The sequence below is a fragment of the Rhinatrema bivittatum genome, chromosome 9 (assembly GCF_901001135.1).
Source record: "Rhinatrema bivittatum chromosome 9, aRhiBiv1.1, whole genome shotgun sequence".
Lineage (NCBI taxonomy): Eukaryota > Metazoa > Chordata > Amphibia > Gymnophiona > Rhinatrematidae > Rhinatrema > Rhinatrema bivittatum.
Genome location: NC_042623.1, coordinates 199,754,234 through 199,778,517, shown reverse-complemented (window position 1 = coordinate 199,778,517; position 24,284 = coordinate 199,754,234). Strand labels below are relative to the sequence as shown.

Sequence of the window (24,284 nt, the reverse complement as noted above, 5' to 3'; positions counted from 1 at the left end):
AAAGGTGTATCTTAGCCAGATAAGTAGCACTGCCCAGTTAGGTGCACTGTCTGTCCAGCTAATTACTCAGCCAGATAATTGACTTATCCAACTAAGTGGTGACCACTGAACGTAGCTGGATATTCAGCGGCCGTCATTTAGCTGGATAAATCCTACTTACCCAGCTAAGTGACATTTAAATATTGGACTTGTAGAGGTCCATATTGAAAAGCATTTAGTTGGCTAACTTACTATTTGTGCACATATTCTGCTAAATTGTAATGAGGGAGTTAGAATTTAGTGGGCTAAGTTAGGGGCGTAACTGGGACGATTTGTTTGCCAGCTTAAGTTAACCGACTAACTCCAATGGTCAGGCCAGAGAGCTGTCCTAAGGTTAGACAGCTGTAGGTAGCTGTAGGTAGTTTGTTGTAATAACAAACACTGCAAAGTGTACATAAACCTGTAAAGATTTTTTTTTGAGTGTTTATATATGATGTACTGATTAGAGTTGTTGCTGAACAGTGATGGCACGCTGCCTAGCCAATATACTAATAATCTTTCTGTTCCCTTTTTAGATTTTAGTAATTGGATCATAACAAGACTTCTGTGTATTGCAGCTGCCCCAAACTGCCAGATCCTGCAGAAGAAAACCTGCAGTGTCATTTCCTCTTTGCTGTGCCTCTTTAAGATCAGGAACTCTGCCGTTTTCGGGGCGCTGACCAAGGATTTGCTGGATCTCCTTGAAGATTTAGTTTTCATCCACGCGACAAATGGAGATGGCCTGGCCTGGCCCGTGTCCGTGGCCAGGTTCTTAAGCCGTGGGAGCGAAACGCCGGCCTCTCCGAGGTTGGCTCGTTTGGAGTTAAAGAGCATGCAAGACACGGAGCCTTTAGAAGTCGCACTGTTGGCCGTCCTGACCGACATCGTTCCAGCCGTGCACGTCAGGAGGCAGGGCCGGGTTCTCTGGGGGCTGGGCGCCTGTCTGCTGGACTCCAGCAGTCCTCGGGTTAAGGGCATGGCCATGCGCTTTATAACACAGCTGATCACCCTGGGGGGGCCACCCCAACAGCCAGCCAGCGCTTTCTTCACTGCTTTCCTTGGGATCTTGAAGTCTCTTACGGACACTGACAGCAGGGAACTGGAGCTGTACGAAGAAGTGCTGCCGGAGCTGATGAAGGCGCTGTTTCCTGCCGAAGCCTCTTCCTGCTTGGATATCGAGCCTTTCTTTTTGAGTAGGTTGCTGGACAAACTCTGGGAGCTGTTTCAAGCTGGTGTGCTCCGATGTCTTTGCTCTGAGCAATTGAAGGTAGCCCTGTGTGACCTGTTCTGTTATTTTGTGAGGTTTGTGCCAGCTGGCTACGAAGTTGCTGTAGAAGTGAGAGAGAGCCGCATGGGTGACATCTGCAGGGCCATCGCTGATGTGCTGGGCACGCAGGAGAAACAAGAGGTGGGTAATAACGGAAGCGTGTGTAGTGTTGGTTTCGGAATAAGGTGGGAACGTGCAGCACTGTTTTCTCTCATAATAACGTAAGGACGTCTCATGGATCCCCAGGAGTTAGGTGGTATGTTGGTGGGATGCCAGTTATAAAAAGGGAAGCTGACTTGAGGGCGCCGCTGGGCGTGGGCTTTCCCAGCACAGAGCTGGAGAGGTTAATGTTTCATCTCCAGAACGCTTTCCCACCCTCCCTCGTGAAGAGGGGCATGAGCCATGGCTTGGACTAATCATAAGACAGGATTCCGAAGCCATGTATCATGCAATATTGATGTGGGCTCGTAAGATTTATTTTTGCATTTAAAAATATTTATATCCCACGTCTTTACAGTCCTGGACAGGATTCAGTAGAGGCTAAAGCTATCTGTTTTTATGCTAGGTCAAATATTATGTGTGTTTTATGATGTAAACCGCTAAGATGGATAGATACCTACCCCTAGTGCGGTATATAAAAACTTTTAAATAAATAAATAAATAGGTAAATTCTCTTTATGTAAATGTGAAAACTATTTCGCAAACATTTGTAGTGTATTGACAAACCTTGACTTAAAAACAAGTAGAAAATGTGACATTGTAGATAGCCTTGGCTCAACCGACACCCATGCATTTCCTTGCAAAAGGTACCAACTTTGCTGCCTCTCACTCCCCAGTTGTAACTTTCGTTCCATATAACTTAATTTCTTTGCGCTCTCTGCCCAAATATGAAGTTTAATCCAGAGCAGCCTGACGATTGTGAGGTCCTAACCCCTTGGCTCTTCCCCCATGCATTTCCTATGGAGACATCAGCCACTTTACTCAGTTCCTGGGTCCATCCAAATCACTCCCACTTTGGTGTGCAAATATAGTTCCTCATACTCTGTTTATGTACCCAGTTCTATTTTATATTGACCCAGTGGTTCTGGAGACATAAGTGCATGTCCTAAGGGCAAGTTGACCATTTTGCCACCCCTGTACCTCCACACCAGTCTTGCCTTTTTAAAAGTTATTAGGTAAGTGAGAAGGGGGACACACAGAAACATGCAAACAAAATCATACACAGACATTTGGGACCATCTGATAAACCTTTGTTTCTTTTCACACCCCCCAGATCAGTCCAGGCAAGTGGGTTTCTGCAGCCCTACAAGCAGATGGAGGCAGAGAACCAAACCTTGGGGCACTGCTGCATAACCAAGAGTGCTACCTGCAGTCCCTCAGTATTTCTCTGTCTCCAGCAGATGGTAGGGGTGCAAATCTGCAGTCTCTGGAACTGTTAAAATAAATACATAAAATTTAAGATAAGAGGATTTGGCTCCCAGAGGTGTTAGGTTCATTCTAGGGCCGTCCCATGGGTGAGCGGGGGGGGGGGGGGGGGGTTGGTGACCCCCGTCTGGACTTGGTCCTTCTTGGCTGGGGGGGGGGAGGGGTTAGATAGCCAGGAGTCCCGGTTCCCTCTGCCCCTCTGGGCCCTTCACTCCCTCCGGTTATGAAGCAGTGCCTCAAGATTTTGTCCTCTGCCTCCATTTGCTGGTTAGGGATGCATAAACTGGTCTGGACTGATCCGTGGTACTTCAGGAATGAAAATTAGCAGTAAGAACCAATTTTCCTTTCATACTAAGGCTAAAGAAATATGCAGCATTATTATCGGAGGAGCCTGTGTCATGAAAAATGCTAGGACTGCACTATTTCCTGTCCAGTTACCTGCTCTGGAAGTGTTCGGCATACAAGCCTTAGGTCTTCTGTTAAAGTTTTGGGGAGAGGCCTCTAAATAGACAAGGAAAACATCCTGGACAGACAGGCTGTAAGAAAACAGTCCCTTGTTTCAGTGATACGCAGGGGTCTTGTCACTCAGATATGCTGCTAAAACACAGCTAGGTTTTGCACGGTGTTCAGAGCGGCTTATATATTTGCTAGCCTGCCTTTTCCCCAAGTCAGATTATATTTTAAATAAGGTTCAGCATAAATTCAGATGTGACCTAGGTATGAGGTAGATTTCTAGTAGGTATCCTGGGTGTAAATACATTTTGGTGTATTGGGTGAAAAGTGTAGGTTACCGAACTCTTTGAACCCATTATTTAATGTTGAATGCCTTCCTCTCTTCAAAAGAGGAGAGAATGCAGCCAATTTGTACACGGAAGTTTTACGGAGGATTTACTCTCAGCCTTTTGAAAATACAGCAGTATGTGCAGAAAATGCCGTTTACTGATTCCAAGGGTACTGTAACGCTAGGAGTTTGGCTTCTGACATTGCTGCAGGTTCCTTGGCCACCTTCCCTGCGTGTGGTAACAGCAGAAGCCTGTTTCCCACTATTGCAGTACTACATTAAAAAAAAAAGTTATTTATCGTTCTAAATTGTTGTTTTCAAAATCTCAGCATTGTAGGTAAGTGATTGAAAATGTTGTGCCTTGCTGCAGTCATCTGTTTACCAATGACTACAGATTTGGTTATTGACGACTTGGCGTGAACTGGTATGCTTTTTTCTTCCTCCTGCAAGGTTTGACTTTAAGTGGTGACAGGTAATAACCGGAAGGCTGATTTTTTTTTTGTTTTTGCAGTTTGGGGCTGTGCTGCCAGGTGGCACTTTTACTGGTGCACATTTGTATTTGCTGCTGGTGGTGGTGCCCTAGTGTCTTGACTACACTGCCTCAGCTCAGCTTGCATTGCCAAGTGAGAGAGAGAGAGTCTGGGCTCAAGGGTGATCCTAGTTGAAAGCACCGCTGAAGCAGCACTCATAATCATCAGAATCTGCCCTCTGACAATGACATAAAGGTGCTGGAAAGAATTCTGTCCTCAGCTGTGTCCTGCTCTCTCAGCCACTGGAAATTACTGCAGAGCTCGGCCCGTCTGTAGGAAGAGAGAATAGGGCGGGGCGGGGGGAAGGTAAAGTACTGGAGATCATGCTTGGCAAATAGGAAGAGAAATCTCAGTGGAGGGTGGGTGAAAAATAATAGTCTTGTTCAAATTCTGAGACGCTTTGTACCTATTGTGGACAGGGAGTACAAAAACTAGCCAACAACAAAGAGCCAGTGAAACACTCAATTCATTTATACTGGTATCGTATTAACCTGTAAAGTAACACTCAAACAGGCACGAGGCCTTAAGTGAATGAACAGGTATTGTCATAATCGTGGTGAGTCTTAAACAATTTTTAGAAATTTTCTTGCAAATAAAACAGTCAAGTGTAAACCCACTGGCATTAATGTTCACCCCGATATACGTCTTAGAACATGATCCTTGTAAACTAACATAAACTGGATGTTTTCAAGAAACAGTTCAGAGCCAAATACTTAGCTTTTATAGAAGGTGTTCCCCTGCTTTTGGTGTTCACTATGCAGGGCATCAAAATCAAGGCCCAGTGAACACAGAGAGCAGGGGAACACCTTTGATATAAGCCACGTATTTGCCTCTGGCCTTTCTGAAAATATCCAGTTTATGCTGTCTTACAAGGATCATGTTCTAAGATGCATATCAGGGGTGAACATTAATGCCCGTGGATTTACATTTGAAGACTGTTTTTTATTTGCAAGAAAAATTCTAAAAATTGATTCACAGTGATACTTGATCATAAGGCCTCGTGCCTGTTTGTTAACTTATAGGCTAATATGATACCAGTATAAGTCAACAGAGTGTTTCACTGGCTCTTTTTTTTTGTTGGATATTTATTGTACAGTATATTGGGCCATTTTTTGTTTAGTTGACGGTGAGTGCAAACATTTTAACAACTGAGGAAAGGCTTTGTTGTATTGACTTGACCAAGCCCCCCTCATGCCTGATAAATGTGCACATTGTGTTTCCTAGTATTTGGTGAGCTCCCTTTATGAAGTGTTGAAGAGTGACGGACTAAAGGCCTTTCAGGAGTCCCAGTGGCAAATGCAGTCGACCTCCTCGGACATGGAAGGTGCTGGGGGAGGAAGCAGCAGTGATGAAGTTTCAGTGAAGAGGCCACGGCTATGCCAGTCCGCAAAATCTCCCACAAGACTGCCTGCAGCAACAGAGTACGACATTCAGTCTGTATAAGATGACTTCCTCGCATCTTAACTTTTGTTTTTTTTGTTCTTGGTGAAATTGAGTGACACAGATTTCAAGTTATGAGTGAGGGAAGTGCAGCTGATACCCCGTGGTAAGAAGCCTAGTTTTTTTCCTCTTTGATTTTACTTAAAAGTATTTCTTATTGATCACAGGATGGGTTCGCTGGACATGAGATTGAAGAGCGAACTGTGGAATGTGCTCAGTCAGAAATTATTCTCTCTCCTGGCTGTTCTTGAAGAAGACGATAAGAAGGGGGATGTTATTTGGACTTTGGAGGGGACAGCTGTCATACAGCGGCTGGCAGCTCTGTGCACGGTTCATGCTTCTCAGAACTGGACCAGGTAACCATAGTTTCCTGCATCCTCAGCAGTTAAATTTTATTTCGCTCTCTCAATACACCACCTTTCCGTTCAGTCAAAGTGGCTTACAACAAGAATGCGCTGTCGAAGCCCTGAGGTGGGAGGGCCGTCCCCGTGGCACGGGGAAATTCATATTTCGAGTTCCCTTGCCTGGAGGGGCTTGGACACACTGAAGGCTCTGGAGTGAGGGAGGATCCCTCTCTCTGTATTTATTCAAATCTTTATTGCACGCTTAATTTTCAAAGAATTCAAAGCGAGTTACAAAACAATCTCAAGCCTTTCCCCAGCAATAAAAGCTTCAGTCACTTAAGACCCCCCAGAGCTTTGTTTAGGGGTTCGGTCTCGGAGGAGATTTCTAGGGATGTGCTGCTGTTTAATTTAGCGCATGTTAAATTTTTTAGCACAGCTAAACCCAAACACAATGAAAAATTTAAAAAAAAAATAAATTGTTGGCTGCACCCAACTAGGAATTTTTGCTTTAACTTTTATCCAGCAAGGGGATTTAAACTTACTAGGGCAAGCCATCACGGGGAGATGAGAAAAAGGAATAAAATGGGATTAAAGACTCACAGAAACTCTTTGGCTATTCTTAGCAAAGCTATAAAACGTGCATTATCCTGGTACGGGTAACTTGCCTTGTTTTGTTTTCTGCGTTGGTTCACAGTTACAAAGCCTTGATATTTCTCAGCACTGGGGTAGTGTATCTCTGAATGTGACAGAAGTGATGAATGTGAAATTCAGCCCAATTTACTATATCGTATAGTTTTGGGATTTAAATGTTGCATTTTCACGTCTAGCTTGGATTGTATTTTTCATCCGTTCTGAATGCATTGGATTACAAAATATACACACAAAAATATATATATAAAATAGAGTAAATTGGGCTGAATTTCTGCATGCAGTCCTGTTTCACTACAATTAGGCTGCTTTTGTGAATCCAGGCCTACATATTTATTAAAAGTCTTTACTGGTTGACTTTCAAAACTTTAACGCGTGCCAAAGCTGGGGGATGAGCGCTGGGCCGAGTCACGGGATTTTAAAAAACGCGCGAGCCCGCCCGCATCTCCTGCTACGCACACACAGATCCTAAAGTTCAGAAAAGGGGTGGTGCATTGGCTGGGGTCTCGGTGGCGCATGGGCGGGCCAACTCAGTACATTGAGGTCTGCGCGTAGCATGCGCCAGGTCCCCTACTTCGTAACTTTACTTCTGCTATGGACGGTGGCGTGTAAGTAATACAATAAAAAAAAAATACTAGGCTAGTCGGCAGGGTTTTAAGGGCCAGGGAGACAAGTCCTCTTCTTTACTGGGGCAAACTGGGAATGATCTGGGGAAACAGGTATTTGTGTTGGTGTGCCTATCTATTAAAATGCCCCCCCTCCCCCCCCCCCACTTACGCAACTGACGAGGTATTTGCGTGCACATGCGCGCGTCAATATAAAATCGCACTTACGTACGCACGTACAGCCGATTTTATAACAGGTTGCACGTATATGCGCATATACGTGCGCATGTTAATAAAATCTCCACATCCACGTGCGCGCAGGTCTTAAAATTCACCTCTTAGGATTTATTATACCTTGGAATTCTCCTGGAAAATTGTTTTGCATTGGATTTATTTTTTTCCTTGTATTTAGTGATTTGTTTTGGGCTTTCAGTGATTTTTCAGCAGAAATGGTGAATACATGTCACACATTGATATCCCTGAATCTTGGGTTTGCTGCAGCTGGCCTGACAAATCAGTGGCCATTCTCCAGGCTGGCGTGCAAGAGATTGTGGGTTTGGTTCCCTAGCCTACTTTCTGCTTCTTGGGATGGCTGGGCTGAAGGGAGCCCCAGCCCCAGGGTGCATGTAAATCTGGTTTAGGAAGGAGACGCAGCCTCTGGTGCTCAGCCAAAGGATTGTTATGCCCAGGGGCTGGGCTGGATAGAAACAGGGGGTAGAGAAACCAGTATGGCTGCTATTGGCTTCAAATCTCAACTTAGGGGCTGGCGCCAATTGAGCTGGAAGCCTAGTCTGAGGGTCACAATCTCTAATTATTTATTTTAAAAAACCTGCAGTTTTTTGCTATTACCAGGCCTGCAGGATAGGCAGGATTTACTCTGCTGAGAAATAACTGCAGGAAGTAGCATTTGGAGGCGCAGTGTCTTGCTCCCTTGGTCACAGGGTGCTGCTGAGATGCACGTCCTGTGTAGGACAGGAAATCCCTAGGAAATGGAATTAAAGCCCTCATCCCCCTCATTTCCCCTTTCACTTACCCAGTTCAGCCGCTGAGTCCATGGGAAGTTGCTCTTTCTTTCCCTTGGCTTAGGGCACTGTTTGTAGAGTGAAAAACCAGATATGTGTGTTGGGTTGAATCAAGAGTTTTTAAAAGAAGCAAATGGGAATATATATGTATGTACAACGGGAATAAAAAGCATTCCCACCCCCACCCCCAAATCTTTCTACAAGCTTGGATCAGACGGTGACCGATGCAGCTACGTCGAAACCAACTGCTCGGTCTTCTCAAGTAAAGCTGCAACTGGCGTGGCTGCTCCCTGAGGTTCTGAGGCGAGGGCTGAAGGTCTGCAGGGATGTGCTGGGTTCTGCCCACGAGACAGCCAACATCGGACCACTGATGGACAGAACAGTGAAAGTACTGGACGCTTTACTCTACATGCATGGTGAGCTGTTCACTAGATCCTCTGTGAAAATTGTGAATCCCCCTCAGTATGTCGCTCTGTCTGCCTTCTCTCCTTAGGGAAATGTTCTGCGAAGAACAATTTAGAATATACTATTTCCCTGTACGTACCCGGATCAGTCCAGACAGTGGGTTGAGCCTCCTGTCCAGCAGATGGAGACAGAGAAAAACTGAAAGGCTATCCTATATCAGGACAGTGCTCACCCTGCGTCCCTTCGGTATTTCTCTGTCTCCAGCAGATGCAGATAGCAGAACCTGTGGTTCCCCTCTAGACAGCTGTTCGATTGGGAAAGTCTTTTTTTTTTTCTCCCTCTTTCTGTCTTATTATCGGACCAAGCAAGTACTTATTATTATTTAAGTTTAAGCGTTCAATGCCTTTTTTTTTTTTTTTTAAGTTTTAATTTCTGTTAGGGAGCAATAGTGCTTGCCCCTTGCTCTTACCCCTTGCTCTTAATTGGGCCTAGGGGGGCTTTGCCCCTTGAGATCTTCAGCCCAGTGACCTGCCTGGCTAGGGGTGACACTGGTGGTCCAGTCCCTCCCCCGCGCAGACCCAGAGAAGTAGCTTGCCTCGGGTCTGCTGACAGAGACGTCTCATTCCTCTGGTTTTTGAAAAAAAACCAAAAACAGGTTTGAAGCAAGCAGCTGAAATTTTGGGGGAAGGAGCGGGTAGCTGATTCTTCTCTTCCCCACTCACAGCCAGGCACCGGCAATCCTTGCCGTCTTAAACGCGGCAGTTCTGCCCTCCCCCCTCTCTCCCTACATGCCTCAATCTGTGTTCTGTATCATGCGTGGGGAGCCTGCGTCGAGGCTCTCCCGTGAGGGAGTATGCTTGCATTGTCTGACCGGCGGGGAAATCAGCTGTCATTCTCGGCCCGGCAACCATGCTGCAAGGACGGCCCTGTTACTGCAAACCGCGGGAATGGCGGCTTCAGACCTTGTTGAGGAAACTGAGCCAGATGGGGGAAGGGATCTGAATTTTCCAAACTCCGCCCCCCCCCCCCTGATTTAAGCCCCGTGGACCTCCCGGATGTCGGCTCTGACCCTCAGCCTAATGAACCCCCTCCCCCAATGCCAGGGAAATCACCGGGACATTTTTCAGCCGATTTTGTTCTACTTATACATAAAGCTTATGTTGCCAGCCTCTTACATCAGGATGACCCACCTCCAGACCCTAGACTTCCTGCATGCCCTCCTCTTGCTAAGGTCCCCAGGGCATTGGCAGCGCAGGGATCCAAGACCCCTGATTCTCAAGGGGCTAACCGGGTTCAGGTGGTTCCAGGGGCCCCAGTTCAACTGGCCCCTGCTGATCCGCCCCCTCAGCTACCGGACCCCGACCCAGTTGTCGATGTCCTCACCCTGAATCCGCCGATAGAGGGGGACGACCCAAGGGTATCACGCTTGTTCCAGCGTGAAGAGCTGGACCCACTCATATCCCATGTTTTGGCCGAGTTGGGCTTAGATGTGCCCCCGGAGGACAACGCGAGTACTTCGACTCCTAGCAATGTCGACCCGGTCCTGGCTGACTTGAAGGTGCCCCACGCACCTTCCCTTTTCATCCGATGCTGATGCAGTTGCTGCTATGGGAATGGGAGACACTGGAAGCCGGTTTATGCTTGGGTAGAACCATGGATAAGCTCTATCCTCTTCCAGATCTGTGTCTGGATATGCTCGGGATACCCAAGGTAGACGCTTCGGTTTCCGCTGTCACGAAGAGAACTATTATTCCAGTAGTGGGAGCGACTGCTTTAAAGGACCTTCAGGACCGCAAGTTGGAAGTCTGCCTCAAACGAATATTTGAAGTTTTGGCACTCGGGGGTCTTGGCGAGAGTCTGAGCAGTCTCATGCAGCGGGCAAGCCTCAGGTGGGTTCAACAACTACTCAGCACCCAGGACCTCCCGTCTGCAGAGGCAGAATGGTTGGAAGCCGCAATTGTATATGGAGCTGATGCTCTCTATGATCTCCTTCAGATACAGGCCAGAGCTATGGTTTCAGCGGTGTCAGCCAGACTCCTCCTCTGGCTTCGTAATTAGGCGGCAGACTCCTCTTCTAAATCACAGTTGGGCACTCTCCCATTCAAGGGTAAGTTGCTTTTTGGGGAGGACCTGGATCAGCTTATTAAATCTTTAGGGGACAATAAGATTCATAAGCTGCTGGAGGACCGCCCTAGGCAATCCAAGCCCTTTTTCCCTTTGCACTCTTGGTTCAGGGGACAGTGCAGTTACAACAGGCCGAGAGGGGCTGCCCAAAGACCCACCTCCACTAAATCCTAATCTTGGTCTCATTCCTTTCGTGGCCGACGTCCGTTCCAAGATGCTAACCCTCAAAGTTCCACCTCGAAGTCCTCCCAATGAGATGCGGCAGGCCCATTCCTCTGTTCCCACCTTAGGTGGACGTCTGTCCCTCTTTCTCGAGGAATGGGTCAAAATTACATCGGATCAGTGAGTCCTCGAGGTGATTGAAAAAGGCTACGCTTTAGAATTTGCTCGGTGCCTCCCTGACCGCTACCTAATCTCTCCCTGCGGGAGTCTGAAGCATCCAGCGGTGTGCCAGACTCTCAACAAACTGCAAGAGTTCGGTGCCATAGTCCCTGTTCCCTTGGAGGAACAGGGGTCCGGCCAGTATTCCATCTACTTCGTCGATCCCAAGAAGGATGACTCCTTCCGACCAATCCTGGACCTCAAGAGAGTCAACCGGGCCCTCAGGGTTCCCCTTTTTGGATGGAGACCCTGTGGGCGGTCATAGCGACGGTTCGCTTCAGCGAGTTTCTGGCCTCTCTCGACTTGACGGAGGTGTACCTGCATATCCCAATCCGCCTTGAGCATCAGAAGTATCTCCGCTTCAACATCCTGAGGCAACACTTCCAGTTTCGGGCGCTTCTGTTCGGCCTTGCCACCGCGCCACGCACGTTTGCCAAGGTCATGGTTGTGGTGGTGGCCTCCCTCCGCCGGGAGGGAGTCCTGGTCCACCCTTACCTGGACAATTGGCTCATTCGGGCCAAGTCGGAGAAACTCTGCGACACAGCAGTCAACAGTCTTGATGTTTCTCACCTCCCTAGGGTGGATAGTCAACTTCTCCAAGAGCAACCTCAAGCCCTCCCAGGTCCTGGAATTCTTGGGAGCCCGCTTCGACAAACGCGTGGGCAAAGTGTTGTTGCCCGAGACCCGGACACTCAACCTCATGGATCAGGTACAACATCTCTTATCTCTCTCCATACCCACGGCCTGGGACTATCTCCAGGTCCTGAGCTCTATGGCTTCCACCATACATTTAGTTCCTTGGGCTTTTACGCATATGCGTCCTCTACAGAAAGCTTTGCTGTCCCACTGGAAGCCGGTCTCAGAGGAGTTTCAAACGCCCCTACCACTCTCCGACCCTACCATTGCCAGCATGCAGTGGTGGCTTTCACTCGCTCACCTCTTGAAGGGAATGCCCCTGGAGACACCCCAGTGGATTATTGTTACAACGGATGCCAGCCTTTCCGGCTGGGGAGTGTTGTGTCAGAATCAGTGGCACATCAATCGTCTGGAGGCCCGAGCAGTTCGTCTAGCACTCAAGACATTCCTGCCCTTGCTCCGTTGCAAAGCTGTGAGGGTCCTCTCCGACAATGCCACCACAGTAGCTTACATCAATCACCAGGGTGGAACCAGGAGTCGTCTAGTAGCTCTGGAGGCCAGCAAGCTGCTTTTCTGGGCGGAGAGACATCTGATTCATCTGGCAGCCTCCCAGATTGTGGGGAAGGTGAATGTTTAAGCAGACTTCCTCAGTCGACAACACCTAGACCCCAGAGAGTGGGAGTTGTCCGAAGAGGCGATGGATCTTGTCGTGCGCAAGTGGGGAGTCCCCCATTAGACCTGATGGCTACTTTGAGCAACACAAAGGCTCCCAGATTCTTCAGCCGACGAAGGGAACACTGCTCGGAAGGGGTGGATGCCCTGGTTCTTCCCTGGCCTCATGACGTTTTCCTCTGTGTTCCCACCTTGGCCTCTGGTGGGAAAGGTGCTCATGAGGATAGAACTCCACAGGGGGACGGTCATTCTCGTAGCGCCAGAGTGGCCTCGGAGACCGTGATTCACGGATCTGGTGAACCTCGTGATGGACAGTCCTTTTCGCCTCAGTCACCTCCCAAACCTGCTCTGCCAAGGTCCTGTATTTTTCGATCAGGCAGATTGCTTTTGTCTAGCGGCCTGGCTTTTGAGCAGCGGCGACTGAGGAAGAAGGGGTATAAGGAGGAAGTTTATATCCACTCTGTTGTGGGCCCGTAAGACTTCTACTTTTCTCGCTTACGTTCTGGTATGGAGAGTGTTTGAGAATGTGTGTGCCGAGTCAGGAGTACCGGCGCGCAAGGCTCCGGTGTTCCAGGTTCTCTCCTTCCTACAGAATGGCCTCTCCAAAGGTTTGTCTTTTAATTCCTTGAGGGTACAGGTTTCGGCTCTCTGTTCCCTCTTGGGGCGTATCGATGGTTACGCGGTGGCAGCCCATCCGGATGTTGTTCGATTCCTCAAAGGGGCCAAGCATTTGAACCCTCCTGTCTGGGCTACTTGTCCGTCGTGGAGCCTTAATTTGGCTTTGAGTTCTTTGCGAGCATAAGAACATAAGAAATTGCCATGCTGGGTCAAATCAAGGGTCCATCAAGCCCAGCATCCTGTTTCCAACAGAGGCCAAACCAGGCCACAAGAACCTGGCCCGCCCTTCGAACCCCTCCGGCAGGCCACGCTTAAGGACCTAACCCTTAAGACAGTATTTCTAGACTCTATTTGCTCGGCCAGGAGATTGTCCGAGCACCAAGCCTTTTCTTCGCTTTTCTGATTCAGGTGTTTCCTTTAAAACAGTACCATCCTTTTTACCAAAGGTCGTGTCCTCTTTTCACGTAATCAGTCAGTGGAGCTTCCTACTTTTTATCCAGAAGACATTGCGAGCATGCCTGGTGATGACCTATGGCGTTTTGATGTAACCTGCAGTACTTACAGGTTACAAACGAATTTAGAGTCTCTGATCATCTCTTTGTCTTATGGATCGGCCCAAATAGGGGAAACAAGGCTTCTAAGGCTACAATTGCTCGATGGCTAAAGGAGGTGATTGCGTCGGCGTATATCTGTCGGGGCCAGACGGTTCCGGAGGGCTTAAAGGCCCATTCTTTGCGTTCACAGGCTACTTGGGCGGAGAGCCAGTCGGTCTCTCCGCAAGAAATCTGCAGAGCGGCTACTTGGAAGTCTCTGCATACTTTTGCTTGTCATTATCGCCTCGATGTGCAGGCACCAGTGTTTGGCTCCTTCGGTAGGCAGGTGCTTCGAACAGGACTGTCTCGGTCCCACCCTACTTAGGGAAGCTTTGGTACATCCCACTATCTGGACTTATCCGGGTACGTACAGGGAAAGGAAAATTGGTTCTTACCTGCTAATTTTCGTTCCTGTAGTACCACGGATCAGTCCAGACTCCCGCCCTGGTTGTATTTCTTTCTGATACGTCTACTCAAAGTTTTCTTTTTGTTCCTTACAGCATTTTGGATATATTTACTTCCTATCAGAACTTTAAGGCACCGGAAGTATCTTCCAGATAGATATATATGTAAGAGCGGTTCTTTAGAGTTTGAAATTTCAATTTACAAGTTTATTGTTACTTGCTAGATCTTCTACTGGTTAACTTTATATTTCTCTGGTTTGATAACGTTTTATACTGAAGGGATTCAGGGTGAGCACTGTCCTGATATAGGATATCCTTTCTGTTTTTCTCTGTCTCCATCTGCTGGACAGGAGGCTCAACCCACTGTCTGGACTGATCCGTGGTACTACAGAAACGAAAATTAGCAGGTAAGAACCAATTTTCCTATTGTTAGAAACTTGACACAGCAAAGAGAGAAAGCTCTAAAAATGTTTGTGTTACAAGTTATTTTGGAGATAAGTCACAAATTTATATACTGTACATTATTCTAAGTTTTCATACATGGAAACCAGCTAGTATGTTAACTACATCCATATCTGGTGACCCCAATATATTGATCTGATATTGATTAGAATATCTCAGAATTACCTAATCTATAGTATCTAACGCAGCTAGACCGTGGATTGGCAGTGGACTGGTAGCATGTTATGGAGGCAGTGCATGCAGATTTTCTCTCATGCATATTCATTGTGGATATCCTGAAAACTTGTCTGGCTGGGGGATCCCCAGGACAGGGTTGGGAACCACTGATCTAGTGAATGGAAGCTCATAGAAATGAAAAAAAAAGAGTTCAGTATTTTTCCAAACCTTTAGCCTACATCTAGTTTGCTTTGTTTATAAGTATTTAATATTGTACCTTTTCTAAAGTTAGATCCAGGGTGGTTTTACATAAAGTAATGAATATATACAGATATGAGGTAGATTTCTAGCAAATGTATAAGAAGTGGGGACATTAGGTAGTAACAAGGATGTGGTACATTGGTTATAAATTGCATTTAATTATTATAATATATTGCACAAAGCATGATGCAGTATTGCTAGGAAGTCTGGACATGCAGTGGCTGCAAAAGATGTGTTAAGAACTCTGCCAGAATTTAAAATGGATCTGGTGGGGACGGGGGAGGGAACAGTGAGGGAAAATTCACAGAAATATCAATATGAAGTATTCCAGGGATTCTCAGCCCAGTCCTGCGGATACGCCTAGCCAGTCAGGTTTTCAGAACATCCACCATGAATATGCCGAATGGGTTGCCTGCATTGTATGCATATCTATCTTTGATAACACAGTGGAGTTACACTGATTGTTACATTTATGCATCTGGGCAAATACTCCGTTGCCAGTTCCCTTAATGAAGACCGTTTCATAGCTGAAACATCTTATCACTGTTAGATACTTTCCCTTCTGTCTCTGTTTCCAGTGTCCAAGGCTGAAGCAAAATTCTTCAGACAATTGGAATTCCGTCTTGTTAGTAACAATAGTGACTCTGCTCTTTTGCAAGGTCTTCCCCTCCGTAACAAAGAATCAACTTCTGTAGTTCTTGGGCCACAATAATGTTCAAGGGAATCCGGTTGCATTTCTTTACCTTCTGGATGTGGTAAATTTGTGCATGCACATACATTCAAGTCACGTACCTTCACTCTTTACCACAGGCAATTTGCTTTGCCAGCACATGGAATTATTTAGCCCCAAGAAACCCACTCGAATTGAATGAAAAAATTAAAATGAGGAGAATTTTATATATGTTCCTGATTGTAAATAATTTTTCCACTTTTATGGACAAATCTCATTTTGTTATCGATTTTTCTCTCTCTCCTCAAGTGAGAAGCCATTTTGATGAACAGATACTTTTAAATATATGTGGACTGTTATCTGTACCGTGGATTTCCAACCTTTCAAATGATCCTTCCTTTAAGCTGACAGCATTTGAACCTGCTCTTCTGAATCTGAGTTCTCGCATTTCAAGTTATATCTGTAAGTATATAATACCTGCATGTGATGTCTTGCCCTTGCATATCTGTATTATTGAGAGTATGTATGTATATGTGACAAACACACACACACACACACGTTTGCAACAGTCTTCGACCATCTTAAAAGTCTGATTTGTGTGGATTACAAACTGATACACAGATTGTTCCTGACAATATTTTTACTGCAAAGTTCTGAAAAGTGTGCATGTATATGTGTATATATAGATAGATAGATATACGCTTAACTGAGAAAAAAACATGCACTAAAGTGAATAAACAAGAATTAAACTATAAAGATCATCTTAACCATACAAAAAAGGTTATAAAATCCACAAAAAAAATGATGTGCTAATAAAGGGAACTGCTCATATAAGGCTACAATTAACCACCCTATTATTGTCCCTTCATTGCATGTGTGGCTGGACCTTTGGTCTGCCATTAACCGACCCTAGCTTCTACCCTTAGGATGTATATCAACTTGAAGGGAGACAGTATTCCTAGGTAGGCTCCCCCCCCGCAGAAACTGCCTACGGACTATGCTATCCCAGGCCACAAGAGGGGGATGAGCCCTTGTGAGGCTGGGGCAGAGTAGTTTTCATTTTAAAAAGGAAGGACGTGTTTCAGTGTGCTCCCCCGAGTTAGGCCCTCAGCTTAGCAAAAGAAGGGAGAGAATCTGCCCTGCCAGTTCTTGGTGATAGGCTAGAGGGAAAGAGAGGAAACAGAGTGATATTTGCACTTTTCCTTACACTGACAGTGAGGATTTTGGCTAAGTTTGACTTGCCCCTTGTTGGAAGGCTGTAACTCCCTGGGACCTGTACACCCCTTCGACCCATCCAGTGAAACCCCTTTTAGTTTTTTATTTTGGGGGAAGGAAGGTGTTTTGCTACCTCTCTTCCTTGCCCAGTGAAAAGTACTTTTTCCTTGATGAGTTTGGAGAAGACCATCAGGAGACCCCCACCGAAGTTTCCATTCGGGGACACGGGACACAGGCAGGTGACGATCGGCAATGCCCTTCTGGAGTCAGGTACTGTTTTGGGGAAAGGAACATTCGCCCTGGTTAGGATACCCCAGGCCCTTGGGGCAGACGTTCATTCCACACCATGGATGGATTGCAAGGTCCGGGTTTCAGTAAAAAGGGGTCTCTTCCACAGAGGGATACATCATTTAAACTTAAACTACATCAAAGACAAGGAATCTGGATGTGTTTGGACATTTTATTTATTCACTTTATTGATTTTTCTCCAATCAATATCAATAAATATTATTAACATCCATCCAGTGAGGTCCTGCCTGTTTTACCAGGTACCTGTCCCAAAGAGCAAGAGTAACCCACCCACACACGCCCAGCTCATCTCAACTCAACACACACACGCCCAGCTCAACTCAACTCAACACACACACACACACAAGCCCAACTCAACACAACAGATACAACACACTTTGCCTGGGCCACAAAGGTTATCCTTCAACCCCCCCATGGAAAGAATCCCCCCCTGGGAGAAAGAAGAGTTGGGGGGGGGGGAGGAAACAGAAGAGCTAGCCCATGTAAAGAAATTATTTTATGACCCTTTGGAATCATCACTATTACCCAAAAAAGAGTTCCCTGTACGTACCCGGATCAGTCCAGACTCCTGGATTTTGCCCCCCCTCTAGCAGATGGAGACAGAAGTTTCCAAAACAAAACTCCGCCTTATATAGGCTGGTGCCACCTACAGTCTAGTAGTATTTCTCTATCTCCAGCAGAGGGTGGAGGTGCAAGGCCTACAGTCTGTGCTGATTGTTCATTGGAGTTAGAGTAGTGAGTTTTAGAGAGTTTTCGGTCTGTAAAACCTTTTGACTTTGATTTAAAAAAAAAAAAAAAAAAGGAGCAGATTCTGTCCTGAGCCTCCCAGGGAGTTTATAAGGTCCTGAGGGGACCATCCCCCGCTGGTTGTTGAGGCAGCTGATTATAGGGTCAAGGGCCCTCTTGTTCCAAGCTAGCAGCTGGGTGCGACACCGGGGAGCACGGTTCACTCCACCCCACTGGATCAGGATTGTGGACCACTGCCGGGCAAGTCTTTAAAAAATTTTTTTTTTTATTTTCTTTCATTTTCTGTCAATGTCACCAGCGCTGCAGCTCTCTCTTCCCTCCCTGACTCGGCGCTTGGGCAGACCGTGATTATTTTTCTATTTTTTACAGAATTGAATCTTAGCTTTCTTAGGCCTGCTGCCTGATGCCATGCTCGTCTGTGTGCCGCGCATGTGGCTCGGCCCGCGCGCATCATTCTTGGGAGGGGCTGTGCTCGGCGTGTCTTCCCGAGGGGGGGGGGGTGGGAGGGATCCTCTGGGGCCGCGAAAATGGTTAAAGGCAAGCAGTGGCGTAGCCAGAATTGATTTTTTGGGTGGGCACAAGGTTAACATAGGTGGGCACAAGGCATGCAGGTCTACTAGTTGTTTTCTTACTGATAAATAATGCCATATACTGCACCCTAGAATGGCTTTCTAAGTAGTTTGCAACAGCCATTATGTGTCATGTATGAAACTTTAAAATAATTTACTTCAATTATTTCAAGTATAGAAAACAATCAAATCCAATCATATAATAAAACAAAAATTAATGTATTCTTTCATGAACCATCTTTGCAGAAACCCAGAAATCTTCATAAATACAATAAAATGTAATTAATCATCAGAACAGGTGCAGCGCAGAGCTAGGGCAATTCACATTACAAGTAACATGAAAAAAAAAATTCAAATTCTGGTGTAATCTCAGCAAAAAATAACCCTCCACTGCTATTTTGTGAAGTAACAAACTCTTGCAAAGAAAGAGGCATCTGGAACCTTGCCAAACAATCACAGCACTGACTCTCAGGATTCAAACAGCAACCTTAAGAAAAAGCAGCAATGCAAATACTACACCAGGCCCTAGAACATTAATACATCACCTACGGGAATAACAGAACAGGCTGGACTACTACTACAGAGAAACTATATGCTAGAAATACTCATTTCTGTCACAAACAGGCAAAACTGAGACCGACCCTTACCTAATATAGAAATAAGAGACTATAAATTAGAAACAGAAACATGTAGATAAAGCCAAAATAGAAAGCCTGAGAAACTAAAATGTCTGAACAGTGGAATACTTAAGAAAGAGCAAAATACAAAAATATAAGAATGCACATTCCCAAAGATGACATATTTAAATTGCTAACATCTCTCTCTCTCTCTCTCTCTCTCTCTCTCTCTCTCTCTCTCTCTATATATATATATATATATATATATATATATATATTTTTTTTTTTACCTTTGTTGTCTGATCTTTGTATTTTTCTAATCAGTTGGTCCTGGTCTCTCTTTCCCATTTTTTCCCTTGTCGCTCATTTCCTAATTCCTCTTCAGTGTCTTTTCTACTACTGTCTTCTTCCCTTCCACACACACACATATATACATAAATGTTTTCTCTCACAGACTCCCTCACACACTCAGGCTCTCACTCTCATATGCTCTCCCCCCCCCCCCCAAGCTCACATTCTCTGCAGACACACATACAAGCTCTCACTTTCTCACCCCTCCCCAGGCTTATATTCTTATGCACACACAGACGCACATCCAGGCACCCATTCTCATCCACACACACAAACCCATTCTCACCCACACATACACATATTCAAGCTCCCATTCTCACCCACACATATCCACATTTAAGGTCCCATTCTCACCCACACATACACACTTTCAAGCACCCATTCTTACCCACATATTCAAGCTTCCATTCTCACCCACACACACAAACCCAGGCTCCCATTCTCACCCATATATATACACATTCAAGCTTCCATCCTCACCCACATATTCAAGCTTCCATTCTCACCCACACACACAAACCCAGGCTCCCATTCTCACCCATATATACACACATTCAAGCTTCCATCCTCACCCATATATACACACATTCAAGCTTCCAACCTCACCCACATATTCAAGCTTCCATCCTCACCCACATATTCAAGCTTCCATTATCACCCACACACATTCAAGACTCCATTCTCACTCCCATACACACCCAGGGTCCGATTTTCACCCACACACACACAACAAGGCTCCCATTCTCATCCTCACATACACATTCAAGCCTGTGCACAGTTTCCGCTTCCTCCCCCCAGAGCAGGAAGATCAGCTGGCCTCTCCTGCTGCCACTGGCCTCCTGCTATCTTCGGGCCGTATGGCCGACCGATCTTCCTGTTTGGGGGGGGGGGGGAGGAGAGCGGAAGCGCCGCGCACAGTTTCCGCTTCCTCCCCCCAGAGCAGGAAGATCAGCTGGCCTCTCCTGCTGCCACTGGCCTCCTGCTATCTTCGAGCCATACGGCCGACCGATCTTCCTGCTGGGGGGGGGGGGAGCGGAAGCTGTGCGCGGCCCTTCCGCTCTCCTCCCCCCCCCCCCCCCCAACAGGAAGATCGGTCGGCTGTACGCAGGAGGCCAGTGGCAGCAGGAGAGGCCAGCTGATCTTCCTGCTCTGGGGGGAGGAAGCGGAAACTGTGCGCGGCGCTTCCGCTCTCCTCCCCCCCCCCCCCCCAAACAGGAAGATCGGTCGGCCATACGGCCCGAAGATAGCAGGAGAGGCCAGCTGATCTTCCTGCTTTGGGGGAGGAAATGGAAGCTGTGCACGGCGCTTCCGCTCCCCCCCTCCCCCCGCAAACAGGAAGATCGGTCGGCCCTATGGTTGTAGGACCGCTTCCCCATGTGTGCCGTGATGGCGTGCCAAGCATGGGTTCTCCTCTTCACTGTCGCGGGGATGGAATCCCGCGACAGCCTTGCAGTTCTGGTGTCAGTTGGGTGGGCCTGGGTCTAAATTGGGTGGGCAGCTGCCCACCCAGGCCCACCCGTGGCTACGCCACTGAAGGCAAGGCTGCCCAAGCTCCTTTAGTGTTAGCTGCACCGAGATCATCTGAGGCAGATTCGTTCCCACTGAGCGTGGGAAAGGAGGCCATTTTGGAGTCTTTTAGATCAGCGACTTGTGCAGCTATGGGGGAGGGGATTCTCCGCCTCCTCTCTCTCCTCAGCCAGGGTTTCCTGGAGGAAGCGAACCTTTACAGCCTCTCTCACCTGCAATGGAGGATAGCCCGAGGGGGCTTCTGACTCCTCCTCCTCCTCCTCCTTGGCGTTTTATTTTATTTCTCCATAAGGCTTTTAAAGCCAGGAGGGAAGGGAAGCTGCAGGCTGGGGGTAAAACTTCCTCTAGTGGTCTTAAGTCTCTTTCTCGAATGCGGTCTAAGTTTAAGGGAGTCTCTGGGTCCTCCAAAGCTAAGCGCCCTTTGCGTACAAGGGCTCATCAGACCGATATTGATTCCTCGGGTCAGGATATGGACCCAGGGGACCAGGACCTGCAGGGCAAGCCTCCGATGGGGGTGATACAGACCCTGATCAACATCCACAGGATCTAGCACGAGGCTCTCACATTGTAAAAGGAAATGAGCCTAAGGTGGTCCGTCTGTTTAGGAGGGAGGAGTTGGCTTCGCTTATCCCTGCCTTACTCGGAGAGCTAGGCATAGATGGGCTGCCAGAGGAGTCCAGGTTAGGGGCCATGGACCCAGTGTTATTGGGTCTCAGGGGCCCGGCTACTTCTCCTTTTCATTTTTCTGCCACGGACTTGCTATATAGAGAATGAGAGACCCTGGATCTGGGATTGAAAGTTAGCAAGGCTATGGATAAGCTATATCCTCTTCCGGAGGAAGCAATTGACAAACTGCGGGTGCCCAAGGTGGACGCGGCGGTGGATGCTGTCGCCAAAAAGACCGCAATCCTGGTTACAGGTGCTATAGCCCTGAAAGACCCACAGGATAGAAAATTGGAGCTGCAGCTCAAGAAAAGTTTTGAAGCCTCGGCACTGGGAGTGCAGGCAGCTATGTGCAGCAATTTTGCCTTACGAGTGGGCCTTCGCTGGGTTCAGCAGTTACAGGCCAATGCTGGTCTTTCCGATGCAGAAGCACAGCAAGCAGGGCGTCTGGAAGCTTCGCTCGCTTATAGTCTGATGCACTTTATGATCTGTTACGGACTTTGGCCAGATGCATGGTGTTGGCAGTCTCGGCTCGTCAGCTCCTGTGGTTAAGAAACTGTTCTGCGGATATTTCCTCCAAGGCTCAGCTGGGGTCGTTGCCTTTCAAGGGTAAATTGCTTTTTGGCAAGGACCTCGAGGATGTGATTCAATCCCTGGGGGAGAACAAGGTTCACTGACTGCCAGAGGATAGGCCCAAGTTGAGGGGCTCCTTTTCTTCACGGTCTCAATTCAGAGGGAATCGGAGATTTCGTCCATCCAGAGCTCCAGCTTCTTCCTTTCGGAAGCGTCCAGTCGCCAACAGTCCTGGTCTCAGCCTTTTTGTGGCTGATGCTTTGGCAGAACCGGGGCTGCCGTGTCTTCCCAATGAAGGGACGCCGACCCATTCCTCTATTCCAGCTGTCGGGGGCAGATTGTCCCTGTTTTACGAGGAATGGGTCAAGATTTTGTCGGACCAGAGGGTCCTTACTGTGATAAATCAAAGCTACGCTTTAGATTTTGACACCGCCTTCCAGGGCGGTTTGTGGTCTCCCCATGCGGATACGAAGAGAAATGACAGGCAATACAAGATACCTTGCAACCCCTTCTGCAACTCTGCGCCATCACCCCGGTTCCTCGGGCAGAGCATCGAAAAGGGCTTTATTCCATTTACTTCGTAGTCCCCAATAAAGAGGGCGACCCATTCTGGATTTGAAGGGCGTAAACCTCTGCCTCAGGGTGCCACATTTTCGCATGGAGACGTTACAGTCAGTCATTGCCTCGGTAAGAAAAGGAGAGTTTTGGGCGTCGCTGGACCTAATGGAAGCGTGTCCACATAGGCATTCGGGCCGACCACCAGAGGTTTCTGAGGTTCTCTGTGATGGGTTGCCATTTTCAGTTTCGAGCTTTGCCCTTCGGTCTTACCACCGTGCCCAGAACGTTTACCAAGGTAATGGTTATAGTGGCGGCTCATCTGCGCAGAGAGGGGTTCTTGGTGCATCCATACCTGGACGACTGGCTAATTCGGGCAAAGATGGAGTCACACGGCCAGTTGGCAATTCGCAAAGTGCTTCAACTCCTACAATCACTAGGTTGGGTGATCAACTTAGCCAAGAGCCGACTGGTGCCCATCCAGTCTTTGGAGTTTTTGGGACCTCTATTCAACACTCAACAGGGGAGAGTGTTCCTTACCTTGGACCGAATTGTCAAGCTACAAGCACAAGTGCGGGACTTATTGGCTAACCGTCTCCCTAGAGTGCGAGATTATTTGTGGGTTCTCGGCTCCATGACTTCCACCCTGGAGCTGATGCCCTAGGCCTTTGCTCATATGTAAATATCTATAGCTTATATTATAGATATTGTAAATATCTTATCTAATGTAAATATCTTTATCTAATGTTATCCTCTCCTTTTTTTTCTTCTCTTCTCCCAGTTTTAATTCCCTTGTTATTTGTAACTGCTCACTTCCACAGGTTACTCTGTTGTTCATTGTACACCCCTGTTATATGTAAACCGGCATGATGTGATTGTATCATGAATGCCGGTATATAAAAATCTTAAATAAATAAATAAATAAATATGCGTCCTTTACAGTCAGCGTTGCTTTTGCGTTGGAATCCAATCTCCGAACAGTTTCATTTATTTATTTAACATTTTTTTTATACCGACATTCGCACGAGACATCACATCGGTTTCCAGACAACAGGCAATTCAGCCAACAGGGCTTTACATTGTAACTGATATTATAACTAGGGGGGAGGGGAGGGAAGGGGCAGGGCAGTAACTTGGAACTATATGAGTATGCTGGGAACAGAGGAGGGAATAAGGGGGGGTTTAATTACATTTACCTCTCCCTCTTACGGATATGGTATGCTCCAGTCTCTATTGTTGGCTTATCTCGGACAACTTGGTCCGAGGAAGAATCTCAGTGGTGTTCAATCCTCTGGAAACCAGGGCAGTGTGGTTGGCGTTGCAAGCATTCTGCCCTCTCCTCCAGGGGAAGTCAGTCAGAATTCTTTCCGACAATGCGACCACAGTGGCTTATATCAATTGCCAAGGCAGAACCAAGAGCCAGCCAGTGGCCACGGAAGCCCAGCAGCTGATCAGCTGGGCAGAGAAGCATTTAGTAAGTATTGCAGCGTCTCACATAGCAGGAGTTGACAACGTTCAGGCGGATTTTCTCAGTCTGCACCGCTCGCAGACAAAGCTTTACAGCTCATATGCGACACGTGGGGCGTACCCCGCGTGGATCTCATGGCAAAGTTTCAGAATGCCAAGGCTTTGCGCTTCTTCGGTCACCGCAGAGAAACAGGAGCAGAAGGGGTAGATGCCCTGGTGCTGCCCTGGC

At 47.3% G+C, this 24,284-nt stretch overlaps 1 protein-coding gene across 5 annotated transcripts in view; it reads left to right on the top strand.

The window, feature by feature from the left end:
- Positions 1 to 24,284, top strand: part of ATR (ATR serine/threonine kinase) — a 368,882-nt gene that overhangs the window by 71,467 nt on the left and 273,131 nt on the right. For 4 of the 5 annotated variants that reach the window (XM_029617054.1, XM_029617057.1, XM_029617053.1 and 1 more), the window contains exons 5-9: positions 555 to 1,426; positions 5,246 to 5,442; positions 5,629 to 5,817; positions 8,285 to 8,496; positions 15,772 to 15,924. In XM_029617054.1, coding sequence (XP_029472914.1) covers positions 555 to 1,426; positions 5,246 to 5,442; positions 5,629 to 5,817; positions 8,285 to 8,496; positions 15,772 to 15,924 — 1,623 coding nt within the window. The remainder of the gene's footprint in view (positions 1 to 554; positions 1,427 to 5,245; positions 5,443 to 5,628; positions 5,818 to 8,284; positions 8,497 to 15,771; positions 15,925 to 24,284) is intronic. The other variant, XM_029617056.1, reaches the window with a different exon arrangement.